General features: G+C 47.1%; 1 protein-coding gene and 1 pseudogene across 1 annotated transcript in view; both read left to right on the top strand.

Annotated features, from left to right (window-relative positions):
* The window catches only part of LOC135908804 (juvenile hormone acid O-methyltransferase-like), a 91454-nt gene extending 79330 nt beyond the window's left edge, over nt 1–12124 (top strand). The window contains exons 4-5 of the mRNA XM_065440635.1: nt 2268–2424; nt 11726–12124. Coding sequence (XP_065296707.1) covers nt 2268–2424; nt 11726–11889 — 321 coding nt within the window. The 3' untranslated portion in view covers nt 11890–12124. The remainder of the gene's footprint in view (nt 1–2267; nt 2425–11725) is intronic.
* A 4242-nt stretch (nt 12125–16366) lies between these two features.
* On the top strand, nt 16367–18108 carry LOC139059868 (uncharacterized; annotated as a pseudogene).
* Nucleotides 18109–26284: the final 8176 nt, after the last annotated feature.

Below are 26284 nucleotides of genomic sequence, written 5' to 3'. Positions count from 1 at the left end.
ACGTCAATCCGAGCATTTCTTTACGTGTTTTTACTCTTCGCGCCGTCAGCAATGTTTTTGGTGTCATCGTTTGGTCACATCGCCGACGACAACTCCTGATTTTTGCATAATGGGGCATATAATGCTTTAGCATTAACAAAATACGCTTGACTGTGCTGCCCAGGGCATCCTGTGCCAACTTCACCTGGTGCACCGTCTGGCCGCGCCTAATTGATATCGAAGCGGTCAAGACGCATGCCATTGCTTCGAAAGAAAACCCTCAAGTTACGAGACCTTTTCAATTGCTAATGTGGCCCAAGCAGCCGAAAAGCTTTGGCGGATCACGCACATGTACGAGAATGAATGATACGCGAAGCTTACATTTTAGTTTATGGCAGTGTCAGAACACATTGCACGTAAACATAACTTTAATGACGCAAGTTAACCCTTTACTGCACAATTTTTTGTTTCCTCAACATATTATTCATGGAGCTGTAGGGAAGCATAAAAGTAGCTGCACTCCCATGGAAACTAACTTTAGCGAATTTCTATGGTTCGAATTTGCAGAAAAAGGGTATGTTGCATATTTGCAACAACGTGCAAATAAAAAAGAAATTGAAGATGAAAGATAGACTTAGTGCGATTCATACTCAGATGTTTATTTGCACGTGACGATCATTGGTGCACTTATGTTTTAGTGTGGAATAAAAAGAAGCAACTGTTCTTCCTCGTGCAGCACAGGCGCTGCCCACAATTCGTACAGTACGTCATGCAGTTCCCCGTGCAGCCAGGAAACAATGCAGTGTTTTCGCGTTATTGTCAAAATTTAGAACATAGAAGCACCGACGTAAGGCTATGTATGCCCGTGACGACGGGACACGGCAGCGCGATGATGCACTGCATCCTTTTGAAAAAAAGAAGAACGAAATTCGACCAGAAAACATCTTGCGCACATATTGAATCGAAACGGACTTACACTCGTAGTTGTCGTCACTCCTAGAAAGGTCGCTGCTTTCACTATCATGAGGAATTGCTCGGCTATAAAAACGTTTGGGAGCCATTTCACTTTTCCGAAGAAAGTAAACTATGTGCACGTTGTTGCATTTGCGCAACATAGCAACGTTCCATCGCCCGGAGCAAACTATTCCGAGATTACAAAGCTTTTTTTTTAATCTACAGAGTCAGGAGGATGTGGAGGTTAGCGTAAGAATTTTTTTTTCGCGCTTTGTCTTATGGAGAAATACATTTACAATTGGCAAAACTTATCCGTATCACTGCTCGCGGGCGCACGCAGCCTCCGCCACGTTTGCCTTGGTAGAAGATGCGAAGGAAGAGCACAGATGGCAGCACAAGGCGCCGTTATTTAGACGAATGTTGCGGAAATGTAACAACGTGTACAGGTAGCTCCAAACGGACTTTGCTTCTGTTTTTAACGCTTTTCATCGGAATGTTGCGTGAATGCAACAAAGTGCAGTAAAGGGTTAAGCACAGTTTAATAAATATATAACGCTAATGACGCGAACATATTCTAATGTAATACAATATACTGTAATACGATCACCCCAATGGAGCACAATGCAAAAAGAAACGTTTGATATAGGGGCTGAGTCTCTATCAGAACAAGTCGAAGGCATACGTTCTGGTCTATCTTGACCGCTTAACTCTTCACGCACGGCTTCTTGTATTGCCGACTTCTTGTTTACTTCTCTGAATAGTCGAACATGCCCAATTGCCCCATTTAAGGCCCACTCTGCGAGGCAGCAGTGCCAAGCAGACAAGACCAGTAAAACATTATAATACCTTAGAATGTGTTACAACAGAGATAACCACGCGAAATTTGAAGAACATACATTTCCCTTCCTTTTTACCAACTGTAATGAATGGCTCGAAGCTTAGGGAGCAAGAACTCAGTTTGAAATGAGTAATTCGCTAGTGTAAATTTTTCTTGTTTCGGTTTGTTTTGTTTGCAGTGGCAAGAAAAATATTATTTCGTGGATGAAAGGCGCACAAAGCCCTCCAGGAGCTAAAATTGGTTTTGGCCCACAATTTTTTCGTGCACTGTAACTTGCTATTGAGTTATATACAGGAAATACCTTTGTAACGAAACTATAACTGCTTTCATTTTGGTGTTTAATCAAAGTCGAAAACGTATTGCGTAGCTCAGCATGTTCGGGCTGTTAAAATATAGAATGCTCCAGACAGCTTAGGCCATTCGTTTTTTTTTGTAATATCTTTAGTTATACGTTAGCAACGGTTTTGCCTGGCGACACTGATGGCGTTTTTCGCAGGTGTTTGAAAATGCTGTGCCAACGACACACGATATTGCCGACGTGGCTAAGCTGAAAGCGTACGTGGAGGACCTCGTATCCTCAGCTGGTATGACCCTGATCACGCTGGACGTCTGGCAACGCAAATCTTCATTTTTGGACACGGAAAATGCTGTGGGTACGTCGGTAACAAATCCGCACTTTTATCATCGATGTTTGTTTTGCACTGCGTTTTCACTGTGTGTCTCAAGAGTTAGACTTCTAACTGTAGATCAAGTTAAAATAGGGTCGCCGGATTTGCACATATGCATAATGATTTTTATGACTTCCTGTGTATATAAGTTGTAAAACGAGCTCGTTCCTGCTTCCTATATACTCACGTAAATAATTACCTGCTTGTCGATTAGTGCCATCCTAACTGCGCCCCAATAGTAGTGGCCTCTAACGAGTAGCGTTGTTGCTTTTCTTAACTTTATATATGTGGTAATTGAGCAATAAGGCAATATAGAAATTGGCTAAGTGCAATCAGTCTCTATATATGGCTCTCATAGATTATGAAAAGGCATTTTATTGAGTAGTGACAAACAGCAGTCATAGAGGAAATGCGTATTCAAGGAGTACAGAAGAATACGTGAATATCTTGGGAAATATCAACACAGATTACACAACTACCTTGGTTCTCTACGACAAAAAGTGGAAAGATGCCTATCCCGAAAGGGGTCAGGCAAGAAGACACAATATATCTAATGGTATTCACTGCAGGCTTAGAATAGGTATTCAGGCTATGAGTCTGGGAGGGCCTTGGAGTCATGATCTACGGCGAATATCTGCGGAATCTTCGGTTTGCAGTTGGCAGTGGCCTTTTCAAGAATAATGGAGGCGAATTACAATGAACTGTTCAGGGTCTTAACCCTAGCAAGTGTAAGAGTGGGGTCAAAAATTATTGTGCAGAAAACAAAGATAATGTCCAATAATCGGGCAATGGAACAAGAATGGAAAATGGCTGGTCAACTTCCGGATTCTTTATAGGAATACGTTTACCTGGTAATCACTCACAGCGCAACCTAATCACACGAAGGAAATCTATAGAATAAAAATTGCTTGGTGTAAATACGGGACGCATTAGAAAATTCTGATTGGGGGCTTACCATTGTCGTTGAAAAGAAAAGCGTACTATCATTCCATTCCTCAGTTGCTAACATATGGGGCAGAAATTTGGACATTAACAAACAAAGATCGATAACAAGTGAACGAGCGTGCCAATAGCGATAGAAAAAAATCTTTGGCGTAACGTTAAGAGACAGGAGAGCAGTATGGATCAGAGAGAAAAGGGATATAGCCGATATTCTACTTAACATTCGGCAAAATATGGATGTCCCCTTTTATTGGTACAGGGTAACCAACCGAAGATATCATCTGGTTAGCCTCCCACTCTTTCGTTTGCCAATCTGTCTCTCTTTCTCTCTCTTTTAAATTTCATATTTCGTTCGTCATGACTCTTAACTGAGGGAAGCAGCATGACTTTCATATGATGTGAGAAGTAACCTACAAGAACCAGTTAGTGACCAATGTAATAAAACAAAGATAAAACGCTCCTAGCTCTACTCCACGGAGTAGGTTTACTTATCTGATCATTTAATTATGTCACATAAAATAAAGGCCCACAAAATTATCAGAAAGAAGTTTAAAAATAAAACCGTATACAGCAATTGTGTGCAGCGCTTCAAAGTTATTTTTGTCGGTGTTGAGTGCGACTGATGCGGAAAGGCAATTCCAGTCCACCCTTGTTAGGGGTGATGGAGTAACCGTAAAGTCCTGTGCGGTGCATTAGCACCCCAGCTTCTGGGAGAAGGCATACAATGAGGAAGTTATTTTAAAAGTGTTTGGAACTGAAACACTGTGAAAAAATCTGGTAAGGGACTTCAGGTAAGCGTTGCGGCGTTAGGAAACTTCAGGTAGCCTAAGTATTTGTTTTAGAGAGGTCATACCAGCATAGCGAGAATACTACTAGAAAATGAAGCGCGTTGCACCCTTTCTGAAAAACTAGAATGAATGAACTGAGACTTGTCCCAAATGGCTGAGGGGTACTCCAATTTTGAGAGAGCCATTGTAAAGGATGTTTTTTTTTTGTGGCAACCAATTTTTAAAATGTCAAAAATATAAATCACGGTAGCTTTATGTTTGCCATTCGATTCTACGGATAGACGGCCTCTACATACAAAGCAATTCCCGCAATCACGCCCCTAATTAGCGAAGATACCACAATTAACTTTCTAATTATCAACAGTAGGTGGGTACAGCAAATGAGCACTTTGAGGCCTGTCCTTGACACTACCTATCCCAACGATAAAATTTTTCATAGCGCATTTCAAGTCGGAGCTAACCGAACAATTAGTTCCCCTTGGCAGACTCCTTGAAACCGAAACTGGCTGGAAAAAAGCGTCCGTGTCGTCGACGTCACCGCCTCCCTGCCTTTCGCCACGTCTCCAAGGTCGGCGCCGGTGCGGCCCGCGAGCAGCTTGCATCACCTCCATGCTGTGTGTGGCGTTGGCCTAGCGCTTCAACGCCGGCAGTCCGCCAAATATACTTCGTCATTCTGTTGGGCCCCACGTGTCCACTTCCACCCACGTAATACCATCTCAGGGGCCCAAAGGAACGACGAAATAAATAGCAAGGCCGTCCTGTATGCGAGGTATTCGACGAGACAGCAGCAGCAGCAGCAGCAGCAGCAGCAGCAAAGTCGAAGGAAGAGCCAGAGAATGCATCGATTTAAAATTAAAGTATGCGGTATCACGTGCCGAAACCACAATCTGATTACGAGGCAAGCCGGAGTGGAGGGGCTCCTGATTAATTTTCACCAACTGGGTTTCTTTAGCGCACTCGAGGCACAATAAACGAGCGTTCTTGCATTCTGCCACCATCAAATATCACTGGCGTTGATGAAAAATTTGAGAAGAAAATGCTATACTATTATCTTGCAGTGGATACCTTCCCATGTTGTATTCCTCTGAATGAAACAGCGGAACCTGTTGCGAAAAAAGCACTGAAGCCAACCGACAGTCAGCGCACTGATCAGCCTTCGGTTCTCAAAACACGTAATTTTCTGCCACTTTCAGCGGCTTTGCATCTCGTCAAATCAACCTTGTGTAACAAAAGGCGTTTATCGATTGGAAGGCGCCCTAATTTGTAGAATAAGAGGATGCTCAGCTTTCCCTCTATAGCGTAGGCTTTCAAAACTTAGTGATGTACTTCTCTGTTATGCACAAAATGTCAAAAAACTGGTGACTTAGAACGCTTGATTTTGTCGTTCCGGCACTTCAATATGAAAAAAAAAGACATATGAGGCCCGTATGCTCCTGAAAAAGAAAAGCTCTGCTTGGTGTTTTCGTAGTCTTAGCCTCCTTCAAAGTAGTTCTCTCCTGCTTCCAGAAATCGAGTCCCCTGATCTTTCTGCTTCTAGAAACAATCCTGGCACCCCGTTTCGGGAATTCGCCGCGTTTCACTAGATGTTCTGCCGGTTTTGAAACTGCGTCTCCTTCAAGCACCTTTGTAATATTGTCGGGAACAGCGAAAACTCGCACGGGCAATACATGTAGGCAGAGTAAGGTATGTAAGAAACCAGCGAAATAGTGTGATTTGCCAAAAAAAGAATTAACCGCATGATCCGCATGAATGGGGGCGGTATCTATCCTGGGGAAGATTTCAGGTCTTCGAAGTCTTCTGGGGCACAAGATTTGCAGGCACGCGCTGCGTAACTAAATCGTGGCAAAATTGTATTCAGAGCATTGTTCCTTCTATTGACTACGCAAGCAATTTATGTCAGCGGAGGTGACAATGGCGAACCAATGGTGTATCATCGCCAAGGTTCCCCCTTCACAAACAATTAAATTTATGGCTTGTTCATGGCCTCTGAAATTGTTTTTCGCTCACCATAGATGTTTGTTTTTCCTTGACGCTGTTCTATCACATTTTTGCCTGCTTGCTCGCCACAGCGTCATATCGAAACTCTGTTACAACATTTCGAATTGCTTCCACTCGGATATGACCATGATTTACACATCAAATGCACGCAATATATTCAGTAAATTCACTCACTCATTTTCGCTTACCTATTAGCGCACAAAGACGGGCGATAGTACTCAACAGAACTGATACTGCACAACAGGACACATAAGTGAAGGTCCTGCGATCTGCAGAATAAACTTGATGAGAGCAGCATTCCGGGCAAGTTGGTAATCCATTGCTTAAATGATATTGCGCGACATAAAAAACGACACGGACGTGAAAGAAGACGACACACCAAGCGCAAACTTTCAACTAAGTTTATTGTGCCACTGCGTCATTTTATACATGGCATGCACGTAGATCGCGCATGCGCTTACACGGAAATGAAGTGCGAAATCATGTAACATGGTTACGTGTCGTGTGATGCCGCGTCCAAGTAACGGCATTTGATGCCGCGTCCAAGTAAAGGCACTGCTGTTTTTAAAACATTTAGATACGTTGATGACTTTTTAATTTTCATTGACTGCTCTTCTGATGCCTTCATTCTGGAAGCTAAGAAAGCGTTAGAAACGTTTCAGAAGTGCTTAGCCCCCCTTCAAACTACTCATGAGATGCCGGCAGATAGGTCTCTTCGTTTTCTTGATCTTCGCCTGAATTTTCAGGACTGCCACACGTGTTGGTCGTACGAGCCGCGAGCCAACAAACCACTTCTGCCGTATACGTCCGCACATTCTAAGCTTGTTAAGCGGGCCATTGTCAGTTTGTGCTTCAAGAATGCCCTTAGCAAGTCTTGCTGCCATGTTGTGGACGTAAGCTAAGAAGCGCAAACTTTACGGTTGTCCTTGGCTGGATATCCCAGGGTGATGCTAGTGTCTGTCGCGGAACGCATCTTAAGAGAAGCGCGATCCAGTACGCAAAAGTCAGTTGCCGATGCCCCTCCTGGCACACGGCCTAAAGTTAGTGTCATACCTTACATGCACGGGATTTCCCACAACTTGAAAAAGATTGCCCAAAGAGCGAATGTAAGAGTTGTTTTTTCTGCTCCCGACAAGCTCGGCAGGCTTTGCAGGCTGACGGATCCAAATGCCGTCCCTTCCGATAAATGCAGAAAGCATCATCGAAAAAAGTTTGTCGAGTGTGTACACCGGGTGGTGTACAGCCTTCCGCTTTCATGTGGCAAGAAATACATAGGACAAACTGGGCGTTGCCTCAATGATCGGCTCCGTGAGCACAGCAACAATGTTAAAAACGGCTCTGGCGGTTTCTTGGCGATCCACTGTCGCGATCATGGGTGCAAACCTCTTGAGGATCAATGTACGATTGTTTCCCGTGGCAGTACGCAGCTCATCCGTGAGATATCTGAAGCACAGATGATCGCAAAATTGGGTGATGCGTGTGTCAGCTTCCCGTCTCTAGCTCTCACAGAAAAAAAATTACGTTACTTGGACGCGGCATCACACGACACGTAACCATGTTACATGATTTCGCACTTCATTTCCGTGTAAGCTCATGCGCGATCTACGTGCATGCCATGTATAAAATGACGCAGTGGCACAATAAACTTAGTTGAAAGTTTGCGCTTGGTGTGTCGTCTTCTTTCACGTCCGTCTCGTTTTTTATGTCGCGCAATATCATTTAAGCAATGCAGAATAAACATATCGCGGACCCTCTTCCCATGTCGCTCAATGCGCTCGGCCTTTTCATGAATGAATAAGGTCGGATAATTTTCCGAGAAGTCTTGTACTTGAAAACCTGCAAAAAAGAAGGTTTTCAAACAAATGTGTGCAACAGGAAATGTTCCCCGAAAGGCCGAGGATAGACCGCGATGAGATCTCACGCCTTCTACTTGCATATTCATTCGATCCCACATTCATAGACATGTTCAAATATTGTTTCTTCGCAAGAAGAAAGATACATATGAGAGAGAAGCACACATAGGCAGCACAGACTCTGAACTGAATCTTTATGCCGCAAAGCAATATGAACGAAGACAGACGGGCCAACCGATCGACCCAACGACCAACCCAACGCCAAATGTAGTTTGGCAACTAATACGAAGGCCTGCTCTAACCGCCGGCTACTATGTCAGACAGATAGTGTTTGGTGCAAGTTGAACACTTGGAACTTCCTGCCAGGATTTTTTAGCGTAGTGACAGAGAAGAAACCGAAACCCCCTTTCCTGATCGAACACTTTTCGTTTTTTATTGTTGCGCGTTCACGAGCAGCCACACTAGCCGCATCCGCACCGTCTTCCCCGGTTCTCTTGTTCGACGCATGGCTTTTTTCCGCCACTGCTTACCCGCGATAGACTCGACAGTCACGCAGAATGGAGGTGTAGCAGTGAAGCAGCATCCAGTGGTAATAAGCTAGGCCAGAAACTCAAGACAGCCCTTGAAGAATACAGTAGAGTCTCTTGTGGCTAGTTCAATGTCTGGCCGGCGTTTTTATGTGTTTCATTGGTAGTTGCGTCGCATGTACAAGCTAGCTACAAGCTCAGCTTTCTTAACCTTGACCCTAGCCTCTTTAAGTGGATTGAATCCTTCCATCTTAACCAATTACAATTCGTTAGGGCTAATGGTCATAACTCATCCTTTGCAAAGGTACATTCCGGCGTTCCACGGGGGTCTTTCCTCGGACCCTCTATATTCTTAACTTACATTAATGATCTGCCTTCCGTTGTTTCCTCTCACATCTTTCTTTTCGCTGGCGATTGTGTAATATTTAGTGAAATTAATACTAATCGGGATATTAACCCTCTCCAGTCTGACACAGCTAATGTATTCAATTGGTGTAAAATATCGAAAATAGAACTAAATGTCAAATTATGCCAGATTAAGTGTGTTTCCCGAAACCCTATATAGTCTTCCTAATTATATTTTTAACAGTGTTACATTAGAATCCGTTACGTCTGATCAGTGCTCAGGTGTTCATATATCATGCAATCTAAATTGGACAACGCACACAGAAATGATCATTAACAATGATATGCATATACAAAGGATGCTTACGTCGCAACTTTGCCTCTCTTGCTTCTTCAGTTAAACTAATAATTTAGAAAAGCTTAATTATACCAAAGCTCGAATACATTGCTAGAACACACTGCCCTGGAACTCATCGAGCTAACTCGACTCGTTTCAATCTAACCACAATCGCACTGCTAGCACAACAGCCATGGAAGCCAGCCTTTCACTTCCATTTCTAGCAGCGCTGTCGAAAAATTGGCCACTTGAATTTATTTCATAACATATACTGCCATACCGTTTTTCGCGAAAAGTTTATCCTATCACCGGAATATATTGCCTCACCGAACTGATCGTAGCCATCAGGTAAGTATTCCATTTTGAAAACGAAAGCAATTCCGAATACTTTCTTCCGCGCAGAGCGATCGAGTGCAACCGCCTTCCAGGTGACATTGCATCAATTATTGATAACCAACCTTTTCGCGCTAAAACCATTGTTTAAAGGAACTAACAACTGGCAAGAATGTCTTGTGAAACATTGGTGGAAACGAAATTACCATGATTTATAGTGATAGAATCTAGCACACAGTTCGCAATTTAAGTAGGAATGATAATTTTAAAATGGAAAGAAAGTCTCAAAAACCAGTAAGTTGCGAGGCCTAGTGGAGAAATCATGGCACTTCGCATGTAGTCTATGAGGTTACTGTGCGTAAGTCGGTTGTGATAAGATACAACATAATAATTGCTAAAATTGCAATTGCATTATTATTGGACACCTGCGCTTTATTCTCTGGTTCGGAATTCAAAAGCGCGCACATGGCCACGGCAACACGCTGAAATGCGTTTCACGTGTAAAAGGGTCGTTTCGTTTTCGATCCGACTGGTTTCATTTTCACTGGTTAAATACCAAAGCAGTTGGACAGGAATCCACGAAGACACGTAGCTGTCATCGCAGCGACATTTTTACACTGCTTAAAGCACGAGTCGTAGGAACATAGGCTTGATAAACGAAATAATACTTTCTCACGATTAGGGCCGTACTTGTCGTCTGCCTCCCACTAATGCCGACGTGTAATCCCTATCGCGCTAACCTATCACTATATTCAGAATGTTTCCAGTGAACGACTACATCTTCACTGCAGGTCCAAAAATTTTGATAAAGAATGTTCCACGGCATTTTCCGCGTTACCAATTCATGATTAGACACCCTGAGCGGTAAGCTTTCCATCGCAATAAAAAAGGCATTATGAAAATTAGTTGTGAGCCCCTTTATGTACATACCTGTTTGAAATCGTTATTTCTTACTGCATCTTGCTGTTATTTTTATGATTGTATCCTTCCCGACTCCCTGTGTATTATATTGAACCTTGAGGGTAAATAGATAACGAAATAAATAAAACGGTAGATTTCGCAATCTTCTGCAAGAAGGGAAGGCAATATTCATCTATATGCAGAAAGGTGACGCAGCGTCACCAGCGACACCACTATCCATACATCTATACAGCAGTAAGCTCTCGCCCGGCGACACGTTCCTCACAAAGAGCTATACTCGGACAATTTTTTGCGGCACTGATGGAAAGGATGCATGTTTCGACGTGTGTTACTGAACCGAGAATTCCACAGCGTGAGTTAGCGTTTTGGTTTCCTAGAACAGATACTGGGGGCGGCGGTTATAGCATAAAGGGTGCAGCTACGGGCTTCTTTTCCGGCGGTTGCAGTTGGAGACCGAGCATCGGAAATTTACTTTCCAGCAACAAAGGTGGATAGTTAGCCGGTGAGAGCTATCGCTCTGTTATGATGCTTTATTTTTTGACCAGCTTAAACTCTAACGATAATGCAGGACTTTTCTCAGGAACGTTCTTACTTCTGTGCGCTTTGCCTTAGCAGCTTTCGCTTCATTGCCACAAAGCGTTGTGTTCGGGTGTTATGGGTGTCGTGCACCAAACGCACAACACCCATAATACGAAAACGGGTGAAAGAACCACGGCAGAAAGAGCCCGAATTAGTAACGGCAGAAAGAACGAAAGAAGTTCATTCCGGTTATAATGAACATAACAGGAGCGAAATCGTATATTTCTGCCAGCAAGGGTCCGTGGAGAGCAAATACGGCAAGCGGCATTTTCGCAAAGGTAGTATGGATAGCTATGCATAAACGGCGAGTTATTACATGCGTGTGCTGTCCTGTGTTGAGACAGCAACTCATAGAACCATGTCGAGGCAAGTCAGGTGGTGGCGTAATTTCTGTGAAACCGTAATCTGTGCTACACCTCGAGAAAGACTGCTTTTGTGGTAAACTATTTGTCCAAGAAATTTAGAATCATCTGGTCCTGCGCTTGCCGAATCAACTTAGTCAATGAGAAATCTTGACGCCCCCACTGCACAAAATTCGATGTCGACCGCCGCCCAGACGCTTACCCGTTTTTTTCCATTGGCACCACTTTTGTCCCAGCGTCCACTAAGTATATATTTAGGCAAGTGTTCTGAAATGCGGTTCACCTCTTTCTTTTCTCATAGAAATGTTCCTGATGGCCAATCCGGTGTTACCCATTCTACCCGAAGAGGAGAAGGCGTCCTTTATAGCAGACGCAAGGAAGCATGTGCCCGCTTGGCGTGAGGCATACGAAGAGAACAATCCACTGCCATTCGCCAGCTTCGTCGTGCATGCCTCAAAGCCTTAGAGCCAATTTTTCAGCCAGTTATGAACAATTGTTTACTTGCGCAAAGTATAAATCTAGTAAGGAGTGGGAACTTGTGATACGATGTTGTGTTAGAATATTATGTCATTGAAAGTGATCCTCTGAAGAGCTCAGATACGATTATACTTCAGTTTACCAAGCCGTTTTGACACTATTTTAAGAGCCGTTATCGATGACTGAGGTTGCAGCATCGGAATAAAGGAATTCATTTAAGAGAGCTACGGACGATTACAAGTTATAAACCCTTCTCCACAGTCATGCATTTTCCCCTCAACTCGTTCGCCGAGTGATCTGGGCTAAGCTTCGCCTCCACTGGCTCTGCGTCATGATGGCACGCCGTGTCGTCGACTTCCGGTTCTCTAGGAGCGAGCGCGAAGCCTCTCCAAACTCTCCGCCAGCTTGCCTGGCAGTCGACCCCAAGCGAGAGCTATCAAAGCAGCGTGCGTTGCGAGCATTCGGTCGAAGCGCCGAACATGTCTGGTATTCCGGTAACCACAGGCAAGCTGGGCGTTTCGGCAGATGGTTGGATGCATAAACTCAAACTGATGAAGGAACTTTAGCGTAGACCCACGTGAGCGGCCTGATCGGTCTGCACGGTCCAGCCACTTGCTGGCGCAGAGCTTAACCAGCCAAACACCTCGTCGACCTTGTCGTCGTATACCTCGTCGACCAAGTTGAAGAGAGGCGGCTCGCGGACGCTCCTGTGCTCGAGGCTTCTGCGACTTCGTCCGTAGCTAAGTACTCTTTTTCTTTATTAGCTAGTGTTTTGAAGTGTTTTCTTTTGCATGGAGTAGGGACGCGAATTTTGAATTCTTCGTAAGAGTAGTAAACGTACCGGCTTTGTCTAGGTCTGGTGGCTCCCCCGTTAGGCCTAGGTGGTAGGAGGGACCTATTTGATAGGCATTTAGTTTTTTCAGCTAGCTCTTCGGATTCTTACATGGGGTAGGGAGCGATAATTCTTTGTTTTTGTTTGGCATAGCGGTCGAGGTCGTCTTTGCTTGAGTGATTTGGAAAACTTGCTCGTTGGGCCTAGGGACGTAGGCCTAGTGATGAAATCGAAGAACGTGAAGGCCGCGGGGGACGGGGAGCAATTGCAGCGCGACGAGTGCCTGCGATGATGCTTCCTCGACGAAACTAAATTCCAGAATTTAGCAGACGCGGAGGGGTCTAGCTTCACGTGCAGGTCGTGCGAGGGCGTCAGTAGAGCTGTCCAAAAACTGGAAGGGAATTGGGCGGCTAAGTTCGAAGAGCTTAAGGCAGACCTGAGGGAGGAGCAGGAGAAGCGGGTAGCACTGCAGGCAAAAGTTGACAATTTCGTCAAGGTGGAGGCGGCCCAGACCGCGCAGTTAGTAAGGACCGTGGCCGAGCTTGAGGAAGAGAAAGAAAGGAGCCCCGAACTGGAAACGCGGCTCGACGCGCTTGACGCGCGGGCAGCAGAGAATGTCGGGTCAGGACTTCAAAGCGGTGGCAAAAACTGAGAATGTAGGATAGACCCTACAGGCGAAGTGGGCGGCAGGGAGCCAGAGCAAGCGGTCGTCAGCTCGCCGCCGGTGAATCGGCATAGTTATAGTGAAGCAGCGCAACACGCCCCGAGTGAGGCGACGCTGCAGCCGCAGGGGTGCCAGCGGGCGCGAAGGGAGGGGTAGCGGACACAGGCTGGAGGCGAACGGTTCGCACGCAGAAGGGTCCTGGTGATAGGGGACTCCAACGTGAGGAGGGCCGAACAAGGCGTGGTGGCGGGAGTGAAGGCGGAGGGGACAAGTGCTAGGGGATGAAGTGGCAGGGGACAGCACGGAGAGCGACAGCTTGGTCATTATGCATGCTGGGCTCAGTGACGTGCTTAATGGGAGAAGCCAGGACCTTGAGAGACACATTGAGACTGGGCTGAGTAAGCTTAGAGAGGCCTCCGGGAGGGTGCATGTGACCATATGCACTATCCCAGAGGTCCAGGGCCAGACTTGCCAGGTAGAAAGGAGGGTGGTTGAGGCCAATCGGGTCATTAGGAGTCTGAGCGGACAACTCGGGTACAGCGTGATGGAGGTCAACAGGGGCGTGTACGGAACCGGCTTCCGGCATTTTGTGCAGGGTGGAATTCACTACAGTGGTGCCACTGGCAAAAAGATAGGGGGCAGGATGGGTCGCCAGGCAACAGCTTTTTTAGGGGCACGCAGAGCCCTGAAAGAAGTAGTGTAGGCGTGGACGATCCGAGGCAGGAGCCACAAACAGGCAAACATCGGTACTGTAGGAGAGGCGACAGGAGTAAGCACCAGAGCAAAATTAAGTCAGGCAAAGGGTTTATTAACATGCAAGGTGGCAGAAATAGGCTAAAATGGGAGGAAATCGAAGAACAACTAATGCAGGAGAACTTAATGGTTTATGGGTTTGTAGAGACACATCTTAGGGAGATGGAACAAACGCCCTGTAGCCCTGATTATGCATGGGAATACTGCAAAAGAGTGTAGGGTAGCAGAAAGGGCGGGGGAATGTGAGCACTAATTCATAAAAATATAAATTGGCAAAGGGTCAGACAGAAAGGCAAGGAGCATTTATGGCTAAAAGGAAAAGTAGCAGGGGCGAAAACACTTCTAGGCTTTGTGTACCTTTGGACAGGATCAAGTGCTAAAGAGGAAAATAAAAAAAAAAATTGGACTGTATAGCAGCGGACATCAATGAGCTAGGAAAAGGATGTGAGATAATTGTATTAGGAGACATGAATGCGCATGTTGAAGATATGGATGGGTACACAGACTCCACAGGTAACATGCTGCTGGATATGTGTGAGAGGCTTAACTTAGTTGTCTGTGACTCTACTGAAAATTGTGACGGGATCATAACATGAGAGGTAGGGGGTCGACAGTCGTCAATAGATTATGCGTTAATGTCACATAGGATGTACGATAGATTAGGAGCCATGATTATAGAATAACAGGGCTCCAGAAGTATAGGTAGCGACGACAAACGTATCAAGTTGACTTTTAAGAGGGATACAAAAGCAGGAACGAAGCGCGAGGAAATGCCAGATGTGATTTTTTACTCAGAAGACCAAGTGGAAATAGCGGCCAAACAAATTGAAGAGGAAATATCAGAGGGTACTGAAACTGATTGGACTTACCCAAAGTTAATGAGACTATTTGAGCGTGAGCTAGGTAAGGCGCGAGTCAGGAAAACAAAGCAAGGGATACGAAAACTCAAGAGCATGGTGGGATGAAGAGGTTAAGAAGGCCTTAAAGAAACGTCAGGAAGCCTTTAGGGAACACATGTATTCCAAAAGTAAGGGAGAACCTGAAGCAGAAGTAGAGAGGAAATGGGTAAACTACATAAAATGCAGAAGGGAAGCATCCTATTTAATCAACGAGAAAATCAAGAGGGTCCCAATGGCTGTCAGAAATAAGCAATAAAAAAGATAAACAGGCAGCTAGGAAATTCTGGAAACATCTGAAGTCGTTGGGTAATAGGACAAGCCTAGAGCTTATGTATATAGTAACGGCTCAAGGTACTCGGTTAGAAGGAGAGGAGGCAATGGAGCATATAGGAACCATGATGAGGGGAAAATTTACAAAACAGAGAAATGGTACATGCAGTACGTCGGAGAGGGATATCCCGGCCAACCCATTGCTTTCGCTTGGACAAAGAGAGTGGGAAAAGGCCGAGAAGAGGGTACCAAGTAGCACATCGGCAGGCCCCGATGGTGTTCCCATTATGTTAATAAAGAAATTGGGCCCGAAATCTAAGAAAGCATTAAGGGAGGTGGTGAGCAAAATGCTAATGGATGGTAAAGTACCTGATGAATGGAGGCTAAGTAGGGTGAGAATGATATATAAGGGACAGGGGGACAAAGCTGACATAAATAACTACTAGCCTATAACAGTGACGTCAGTGGTTTACAAGGTGGTTATGCAGATTATAAAGTACAGACTGCAGGCATGGCTAGAGAACGAGGGGGTACTTGGAGAGCTACGAAATGGGTTCCGGAAGCATAGGAGCCTAGAAGACAATCTGTTCTCACTAACACAATGCATTGAAATAGTTGAAAAGGAACACAGACCCCTATGGCTGGCTTTTTTGGATATCAAGGGAGCCTATGACAGTGTACTTAGAGGGCTTGTGGGCCATTCTGGAAACTTTAGGAGGGCAAGATGGAGTAACCAATTTCTTCAATTATAACTATAAATGTAACCGGGTGATTATACAACGGGAAAAGCAGGTTTCGGAGCCTGTAATGATTCGGCGGGGGCTTAGGCAGGGGTGCCCATTGTCACCTCTGATGTTTATGCTGTACCTACAAGGTTTAGAGGACAAAATACAGCAAAGCGGACTCGGCTTCAACCTATCATTTTTCAAACAAGGAAAATTGATTGAACAGTCATTACCAGGACTGATGTACGCGGATGATATTGTATTAATGGCTGACAATGCAGAAGATCTGCAGGAATTAATGGACATATGTGCTACAGAAGGAGACAGATTAGGCTTGAAGTTTAGCAAAGAAAAATCAGCAGTCATGATTTTTAATAACAACATTTGCGGCGAGCATAAGATACAGGAGGCCACGCTGTCAATAAATACAAGTACCTTGGGGTGTGGATAAATAATGGCATTGAGTATCTGACAGAGTACGAAAAATATCTGACGGCTAAAGGTAACAGAAGTGCAGCGATTATGAAGAGTAGGACACTGTGGAACGACAATAGGTACGAGGCAGTACGAGGGATATGGAAGGGGGTAATGGTTCCAGGCCGGACTTTTGCCAACGCAGTTTTATGTATGAGAGCAGAGACCCCGCAACAGTTGGAAACTAGGCAACGTGGTGTGGGTAGGCTCGCTCTGGGAGCACAGACACCAAATCTTGGGGTGCAGGGGGATCTCTGATGGTCTTCTTTCGATGGCAGAGAAGCTAGTAGCAAGGTAGCATTTGAGAAGCGATTGAGAAAAATGGGGGAAATGCGGTGGGCTAGGAAGGTTTTCAGTTACTTATACACGAGGAATGTTGACACAAGGTGGAGGAAGCGAACTAGAAAACTGACAAGCAAATACTTGGGCAGCAGTGGGTGAACAGCTAAGGAATCATCCGTCAAAAAAAAGGTTAAGGAGACAGAGAGGGGTATGTGGAAAACAGAGATGCAAACCAAATCGGCATTAGAGACATACAGGACGTTTAATAGCGTCCCCGATCACCCGCACCGGTGCGCACCGGGGCGCCTTGGTGCGCACTTTCATCCTCGATCAACCGCACCGGTGCGCACCGACCATCCTCGATCACCGGAAGCGCACCCTGTTGGAGCGGTTTTCCGTTGCCCTGTCTCGCACCGAGAAAATCGGCGGTGCGCCGGGGTGCAATCCCAGCAAGCACTGCGGGACGCGCGCGCGCACTGCCGACTGCAGAACCGCCGACGCTCTGGCCCGATAGCTGCGATTGCAACGGAGTTGACGGAGTTAGCCAGTGGAGATGTCGGCAATGAGAAAGGAAGCGCTGCTAGCTGCCACAATCGATGAGCTTTTGTCAAGTTCGTCTGACAGCGAAGACGACATGCTGATCGACCTCGTCCAAAAACAATGTGGTGATGCTGCCGAAAGTGGACAGGTTCGTTGAACGGGTCGTCAGGATTAATTATAAAATCCATTGGTGTTTGCTTGCAACCAGGTATGTCGGAGCACGCAGTTTGACAAGGTTCGAGCACTTGCCGCGGATGCTGCGCACCTGCAAAAAATAAAATGTGCGCACGCGCGTGTTCACGCACGTTTTGCGCGCCAGGGGCAAAAAGTAGCGCTGCCTGCAAGCACCCTGCACGGGGTGCAGTTTTGTCCTCGATGTTGACCCTCCGCAGTGCGCCACCACCGCGGTGCTAAGCGCACAATTCTGGTTTCGGGGCAACCCCGGGGCAAGGTGATCGAGGATGCTATAAGCAAGAAATAGCCAAAGAAAATATTTACGATAACTCTAAGGGAAGCTCATTGTTGATTGAAGCCAGGACAGGTGTACTGCGAACTAAAACGTACCGAGCCAGATACCAGGAGATAGATTTGTTGTGCGGGGCGTGTGGAGAGGAGGAGAAAACGGCTGAACACCTGATACTTGCTTGTAAACAACTTCATCATGCAGTTGAATGTAACGAGGAACTATTCAAAGCTTTGGGTTTTAAAGATAGCGAAAGTAAAATAGACTTTGAACAGGTAGAAATAACTAAACGGAGGCTATCTGATTGGTGGATAATATCAACGCAGAAGTAAAGGAGTAAATACGTAGATATGCATGCATATAGTACCATTCAAGGCTAGGTTGCGCGCGCCGCCACCGCCGCCCGATTCAAAGGGTTGAGCCTCAATCATCCATCCATCCAACCATCCATCCATCCATCCAAACAAAGCGCTAATACTGCTCCAACCAAGTGTAAAACATTTTAAACATTTACAAAACAATGTTTTGATGATTACACTCCTGCGAAAAGTTTACACCAACCGCAAAGAATACATCTCGTTACTGCTACTGTGTATGGTGGAGCTCTGTGCGACCAGGTGGCTGCACCGTGCAGACCACATTTGCGCTTCTGCTAAACGGCACAGTCAAGTGGCCAGGCCCTGTCTCTTTGCGCTTGTGTTTGCCCTAACACCGGACTCGCGAAACGCTATTGGCGGCGAGGAGTTACGGAGTCGCCATCTATCGGAAGCGCCTCGCTGGCGTAGTATGAGGGATCACGCGGCGCGCTCCTCATAGGTTTTGCTGTCAGCGCTCACTGAAAACACCACGCGCGAGCTCTCTCGGACAATTCTGTGAGTACTTCCGAAACGAGAGAAGTTTTTTTACTGTCTACATAATAATCTTGGGCAAACTGAAAGCACAGAATCATTTACAGACGCTATCTCTTTACCGAATACGTACAGTGAACGCAACGCCACTGCGCGCGGTCGCCGCGATGGAGTCGCCGAACCGGCTTCTTGCGTGAAAGGTAGGCAAACGCTCAGAGCAAACTATGTGAAATATGTTCTTATATTGTTTGTATAACTAAATGGAGCGTAATAGAATTAAGCCTCAATGCAGCGATCGCGCAGATTCGCAGCGACCGACTGCGCGTCTGCATGCTTGTCCGCGCATGAGCTTTAGGCTGCAGAATATGAGCATTTGACAGTATAGAAGCAACCATTGTTGCGTGGGCCCTATCAGAGTTGTTCAAAAATAATTTCATTGTAGAGACTTCGATGCCTACGGGGACTGTGATGTGCCGTTGCAACGATTCAATCTTTTCTTTTTCTTCTAAATTCTTGGGCGTTTCAGTATCGTTCCTCGAGTTGCGTCGCACTGTATGTTTATCGGTGTTCTCAGCGTGCGATTTCCCGCTACTTCTTTTTTGTAATCCAGTGCATTAATTCATAACACAAGCATGACCATATGCCATGTTTTTTTTTTATGTGCTTCGTACCGCTCCCTTTCCACTCCAGTGAACTTGCCAGTATCTATAGCATGGACAAGTTTATAGACCAAACCGTCATGGCATCAGACGGGCAGCGGACTCAGGCGAGCGTCTCAGTGCGCGTTTTCCGAACATGCAGACCCGGCGCCGTAGCAGAAATCTTCCCCGCGTATGTGCTTGCTGCTATTACGACTTTGAGGTGGTCCCGTAGCGCTCGTCACCCGTTTCGTGACAGAGCGTTGGTAGCGAAGACTCCGAGTCAGGCGTTGGTGAGAATAACGAAAGGGACTTTATACTTTATATACAGGTTATTATACAGGAGAAGATCGGATCGGCACGGGGGCCTAGAGCTAACAGCAAACGCGACTGTTCCCGCACGGCGACGTCCGGCGAGACTCCAACGCGTGACACATCTCACTCCACTCGTCTCACTCCACTCGAGGGCGGCACTCGGCTCCCGGTGGGTCGGCGGATCCGGTTCTCCCGGCGGCGGCGTCGAGGCTTATAAAGCCCCGAAAAACGATTGTCACTCAAACGGCCCAATACAAAGCCAGCACTCGACGGTCGTCCGAGAGGTCCAACCAGCGACCGCGCTGGCCACCCGGTTCAAAGTTGCCGCGCGCGGTGACCTCCGGGCAAAAGGAAATACGGCGCCGGGCTGTCTAGCACTTTGTTGCACGTTTCGACATGCCGCTTGCCGATGCTTCTCCTCAGGACGCCGCTGCCTGACGGCTCAGCATCTTGACTTGTCAAGGGAGAGTTTAGGGCGCTGTGCCTTTCGGCGCAGCCCCGGGTTTTTCCAAAGGGCGTTCGCAGGATAAATTCTGCATCTTGTAGATTCGGATTCCGGGCTGGTGTTAATGGCACAGCACTGCATACCCGAGTTGTAGCCGATGGCTGTTTGCCGGTTTTATGTTTCGCGAGTCAAGCTTTACCCAGCTTCTTGTCCTGCGGCTACGTGTGAATAAGGCTGACACCGGGCTCCGTTGCGTACATCCGTACGTGCTTTCAAGCGTTGTAAAGCAGACACTCGAAGCGGGAAAATCTCACCACTAAATGAGGACCGCAGCGTACGACGGAATTTGAACCCTCGTTTTCAGCTCGCTCCGGCGCTCCCGAAGCAGCCGACGCGGCCACTATGTCCACGTGATCCCTAATAGCACGTCACGCCGACGGTGGCGCCAGCTTTTCCAGTGGTGGAGCTCGAGGCCAATTGCGTTTGTAATCTTCCGGTGTAAAGTGACGGCCGCAAACGCGCCAATCCTGGCGCCGATCGGATAGCGGCAGTCCGATGCGCTGGAGCCAGTCCGCTCGTGTGCTGCCTTGCAGAGGGACGCGATGTCGCAGCTTGACATTTCGCCAGTCGCTACGTTTGCCGTCCACAACGCAACAAAGTCGAATCATGGTGCTCGCGAAAAGACTGAGACCGACACTGACGGCGCTTTCGTCAAAGAGGGAGCACATTGTAACACAAGCAGACGACACTTGCTGTGTACCGGAAGTGCTTAGGTGTACTGAAAAATTTTTTTTGTGCATTCTTTTTATGTTACTTTCTTTTTATAAAAACAAATTAACTAACATTTCAACTATTACGAACATCATTAGTTTACCATAAGATTGGAAGAATTATCGATCACGTGCCCTGGTCAGCCAATCGTATAGCTCGCCCCACTGACGTCGTATGGGTGATGTACGTCATATGGGTAGGGGCGGCTTAAAATTACGCCGAGCAGTGTGCCGCGATCGGCAGCGATGTGCATTTTTAAAACCTCATAATAAATTATACGCGTTATGCAGAGCACTTAGATGCGTCAATTAATGATCAGGAGGTCCTACTCTGACTCGGTACGTTAGTAGAAAATCGTCAATAGTGTTTCAGGGTCCCTTTAAAGTTTAAAGGGGTTGGTACACAGCTGCAGTCGTCCCCCAAAACATTGCAGTGAACGAACTCACTTTCCGTGCGCACACCATTACACACGCGGAGGTGGTTGCCATCGCGCTAGCCGCCGCAGATTAGGACTCGGGGGTCATCATCCCCAATTGCTCAAGGAGTGCCTGCCGCAATATCGAGCAGGGGTACTTCGCCTACAAAATTTTGCAAAACAGTGACTACCTCGGTGCCCCGCGCACCGCATGATTATCTGGACTCTCGCTCACACGGGCCTCGAGGGAAACAAGACGGCCGATGCCGCCGCCCGCGCGCTCACTTTCCGGGCGCCACACTCATCCCCCACCGATCAGGATCCCGAAACCAATCTCACCTATATATATATATATATATATATATATATATATATATATATATATATATATATATATATATATATACGTTCAAAGCAGGGTTGCCAGTTCCGCTTAATATAAGCGAATGTGGGCTTCTTTTTTCACCGAGTCGCTTGTAAATTTTTACAGTCGCTTGCCGCGTTTCTTTACTTTTGGGGGGAGGGGGGGGCTTATTCGCGCTTTTCCAGCAAATATTGTTATTTTAATGCATGTCGCGCGCATTTATCGTTAAATATACGCGATAGTAGCAGGATTCACAAAGTACGAAACTATTCCTATCCATTCATCACTGTTTTGACGCCTTGCCAGCACTCGTGGTCGTCTATGTCGTAGTGTGTTGCCGGTGTTTGTGCAAAATGTCTTCGAAATGGTCGAAATATAGCAAACGATATTGTAAAAAGTGGGAAAAGGAAATGCAGCTCAAGGACTGGTTACGCCCAGTCACCGAAGACGATAAAAAAGCAGCATGCAAGTATTGCAAGTGTGAAATCCACACTCATCATGCCGACCTCGTTCGGCACATGGCAACAGAGAAACACACGAACAACTCCCGGTCACTTTCCAGCGCACGTTTGACAACCATGGGCTTCACGAAATCATCGCCTCCAAAGACAACACCAGAATTGGAGCTCAAGCTGGCATGTAACTCGGAGTGTCATGCCATTATCAATTCTGTGGATCATCTCGGCGAGCTGTGACAGTCGTCCACGGCGTGCGAGGTAAAGTTCTTGCCCGTTGCCTGCTTGAGGATCTCGTGAAGGATATAGGTGCCTCGCAGTACTCATTATTGATTGACGAAAGCACTGACGTAGCAAATGAAAAGCAGTTCGCTGTCGTGGTTCGCTATTTCAGCACCTCACTTAAAGAAAGTGGTGTCCACGTTCCTGGGACTGTTCACGCTCGAGGGTTCAAGTGTCCAACAGATTGCACAAGGCCTCCTAGACTTCTTGACCAGTGTTGGTCTGGATTTCATAAGGTGTATCGGAATCGAAACCGACGGCTGCAATGTTATGGTTGGGAGGAACAATTCTGTGTACACACACTTGCGTCGAAAAAAAAATAACCTCATGCTAGTCAAGTGCGTGTGTCACTCGATTCAACTATGTGCAAGTAAGGCAGTATAAGTGCTGCCCCGGAGCCTAGAATTCCTGGTTGGCCGTTCGTACAGTTTGTTTCCGCACAGTTCACTGCGGCTTCAGGAGTACGGCAAAATTTACAGACTGACGAACAACGGCAAAGAACCATTAAAGTTGGTTCAGCTGTCGGGAACGCGGTGGCTGTCCACCTCTGGCTGCTGTAAACATACACTGGAACAATGGGAGGAACTCAAGCTTCACTTCACCATCTGCTACCGTTGCTATAACGCTGAGATTCTGTCCGAAATGTATCGGGATCCTGTCAACAAAACGTATTAGGGTTCCTGAACCCATTGCTGCAAGAATTCTCAAGAATCAATAAGCTGTTCCAACTTGAAACGGGAAATCCACTGAAACTGGTTGATTGCCTTCAGAACCTTTTCCGGTCATTGATTTGCAGAGTGCTCAACCCGTTGTACATCCCAGCTGCAGGAGAAAGACTTTTGGAAGTCAACCTGGAGGACAGTGTGACCAACCCTCCACTTTCTGCTGTGAACTTTGGAGTGCTGTTCAACATCGAGGTGGCAGCATCCAAACTTAACGCTGAGCAAGAAAGACGTTAAATTGAGACGCCGGGATTTCATTTTTGAGGCTGCAAAGCAAGTGCAGCTTAGGCTTCCTCCCAACATTCAGCTTTGGAACTCCATGGAATCATTCTCGCCCGAGAACGTACTGAGCCAGCTAAAACTGCCCCTTCAGGATGTGCCTCTCCTCAAACTGTTCAAGGAAGACGTAGGACTCCTGGATACTCAGTATAGGCGGCTGTGCCTCCTTCCTTGGAAAAATGTAAACAACAATAACGGCGCTTCTTTCTGGGTAGAAGTGCTAGATTTCAAGGATGCAAACGGCGAAAGTTGTTTCAACGAAATAGCAGAGTTCGCTCTGTCGTTGTTTTGGCCACGCCCGTTAGCAATGCCGATGTAGAGCGCGTGTTCTCGCACATGAACCTGGTGAAGTCGCGCCACCGAAACAAAATGAAGAATCCTATATTGAGCGGCATCTTGCACGTACGTTATGGCCCAAAGTTTCTAGGTGTTTCCCGCCGGGAATGTTGCAGCTATTCAACTCTAAAAATATGTATGGTTCCGAAGTGGACGCGGAGGATTTTCCTGATGAGTCGAACACAACCGACGATGACTATGTGTAGTTGAGCCGTGAAATCAAACATAGGTTGGAGGAGTCAACAATAACTTCATTCATGTACTGGCAAACGCGCAATGTACAGGCTGCATACTACCCTGGGGACAATTTTAAAAAGTATATGAGTTTTTTCGGTCATTCTTGTTGATATTGTTGCTGTTCAAAATAATGAAAGTGAGTTGTTCGCCTTCCCCTCGCATGTCTGCAATTTTTTTATACTATGATTGAACGATTTGCAAGAATGAGAAAATTTGTTATTGTCCGCTTCTTTCGGGCTTCTTAGCAAAAGTCGCGCCGCTTTTTTTTTGGGGGGGGGGGGGGGGGGGGCTTGTTTTAGGGTGGTTATTTGCTTATTTGCTCGGCAGCATCTGGCAACTCTGGTTCAAAGAGATCACTCTACCGATCCGGCCATTCCGTCTATCCTAAGCCCTGCAAGGGCCTCACAAAGGCGGAGGAGAGCATTCCCCTTCTCTTACAGTGCCTGGCAGTCTTAAAATACTTCAACCACGCTTGCATGGGGACGTGCCCACACTGTGAAGAAAGGTCCTCCGAAATTTACCACATGGTGTGGGCATGTCAAAAATACCAAATCTACCCCCCCTACCCAACCCTTCCGAGGAGGACTGGGAGGATTTGACGGCCCCACGGGCCTTGGTCAAGCAGACCGGGGCCGCGGCCTACGCGCCAATGGGCTCCCTTAAGGGGGGAGGCCACCTACGGTTTGTAAGGGGCGGCCCCTTAAGGGCCGCTCCCGCACCCTCCCTGTACAAAACTTCTAAATAATTGTTTTTCAGTCAGTCCCCCAGGATCGTGTCCGTGTATAGACACAAAACGTGGGCCGATCCCGAAGATAGTACAATACCGGACCGCGTTTTTACAATTGCTAGGAAGTACAGCGGGGCGTGGCTCTTTTCAAGGCGCTCGACGTTTCCGCGCAGGCGCCAGTAAGAGCGGGTGCGAGAGAGAAAATCTGGGGGCCTTTGCTCCTTGAATATGTTGCCTAGGCACAACGGAGGAGGTTTCTTAACGCGTGTAGTATGCGTTTGTCCCCTAAGCATGCCGGCATTACGGAGTGTGGCGCAGTTTGTTCAAGCTCCGCCGCTGGCTACCCGCGCGGTGAGGCAGTGGGCACGGACGCCCCATTTGGTGATCGCTGTGTCTGAAGGGGCAAGATTCTGACAGTCGTTGCATAAGTCGCGGGTCGCTTTTTTAGTCGCGACGATAGATTACATTTTTTACAAGCACTGCTCCAGGAGGGCACATGTAACCGGCAAATGAAGGCCTCACACGAAAGCACCTGAGATTATATTAAAGCAGGCGGCGGAGGATCTCCGGGGCACCCAAGCGGTAGCGGGGGGCTCAAAGCTGGAAGCAGGGCGGCCCGTGGCTTGGGGCCGCGGAGGCCAAAACCTCCGTCCAGGGGGTGGTCGCATAAAAAATTGGCTGTCTGCTATCGCGGACAGCCGATCTTATACTAGTACTCCTGGCACGCGCAGTCCGGGTTCCAGCTTATACGTCCCCGTTGCCGCTTTGGTGTCCTAGAGGCGCCGCCAATAATGAAAAATAATGACACGTTGTTTTCAATAGTAAAAAAAAACACGATTGAATAAATATAATTGCACCAAGCCGCCAACTTGCGATGCTAAGTTCAGCACTACCGCGCCCCGCGACTTCTGTCGGCACGCCTAGGGACAAGCGCATACAACACGAGCGATGAAACGCCCGCGTAGTGCCTAGGCAGAGTCGTATATTCAAGGAGCAAAAGTCCCCACATTTCCTGCCTCGCACCCGTTCTTACTCGCGCATGCGCCCGAATGTCCGTCGTCTCCGCAAGCGCCACGCCCCGGGCTGACCCGCGGCGGAGGTGCAGTTCGCCATTAAGCAACCCCCCACCCACCCCACACATAGCTTCGCTGCACATCCTGCTACACATGTGGAAGGCCAGTGAGTTTTTTTAAGAGAGGGGGGGGGGGGGGGGGGTGGACGGTATTGACACGTGTGCTTGTTTAACGGGTGATCGCGTTTCACCCTCTAACAAATGTTATCGTTCATTGCAGGACGCGCCTGCATGTATCGGAGGTTTCTCAAATGTTATCGATGGTTCTATCCGCTGTCTTTTGTCACCGAACCTTGTATAATCTGATTGCACGTATGCGCAACGCCAATTGCGCGCTACTTTTTGAAATACACGCGGGAACCAGCTTTTACTATGGAACTTTCCACGACTCATGTATAAAAGACCACGCGCTTGACGCGCCGATCAAATTTTCGACGATCGCCGACTGTGTTCGGCGCTATCGTTGTGCTTTGTGTGTGGCCTCCTTTCTGGACACAGGTTAGCCCAATAAAGAGTTTCACCAGGCTTCACCATTCAGCTTTGGTACTGTGTTCTTAACCGTCACTGCCACGTGA

This window comes from Dermacentor albipictus, chromosome 1, assembly GCF_038994185.2.
Source record: "Dermacentor albipictus isolate Rhodes 1998 colony chromosome 1, USDA_Dalb.pri_finalv2, whole genome shotgun sequence".
NCBI classification, from domain to species: domain Eukaryota; kingdom Metazoa; phylum Arthropoda; class Arachnida; order Ixodida; family Ixodidae; genus Dermacentor; species Dermacentor albipictus.
The sequence above is the reverse complement of the archived record's forward strand: the minus strand, read 5'-3'. Positions and strand labels throughout refer to the sequence as shown.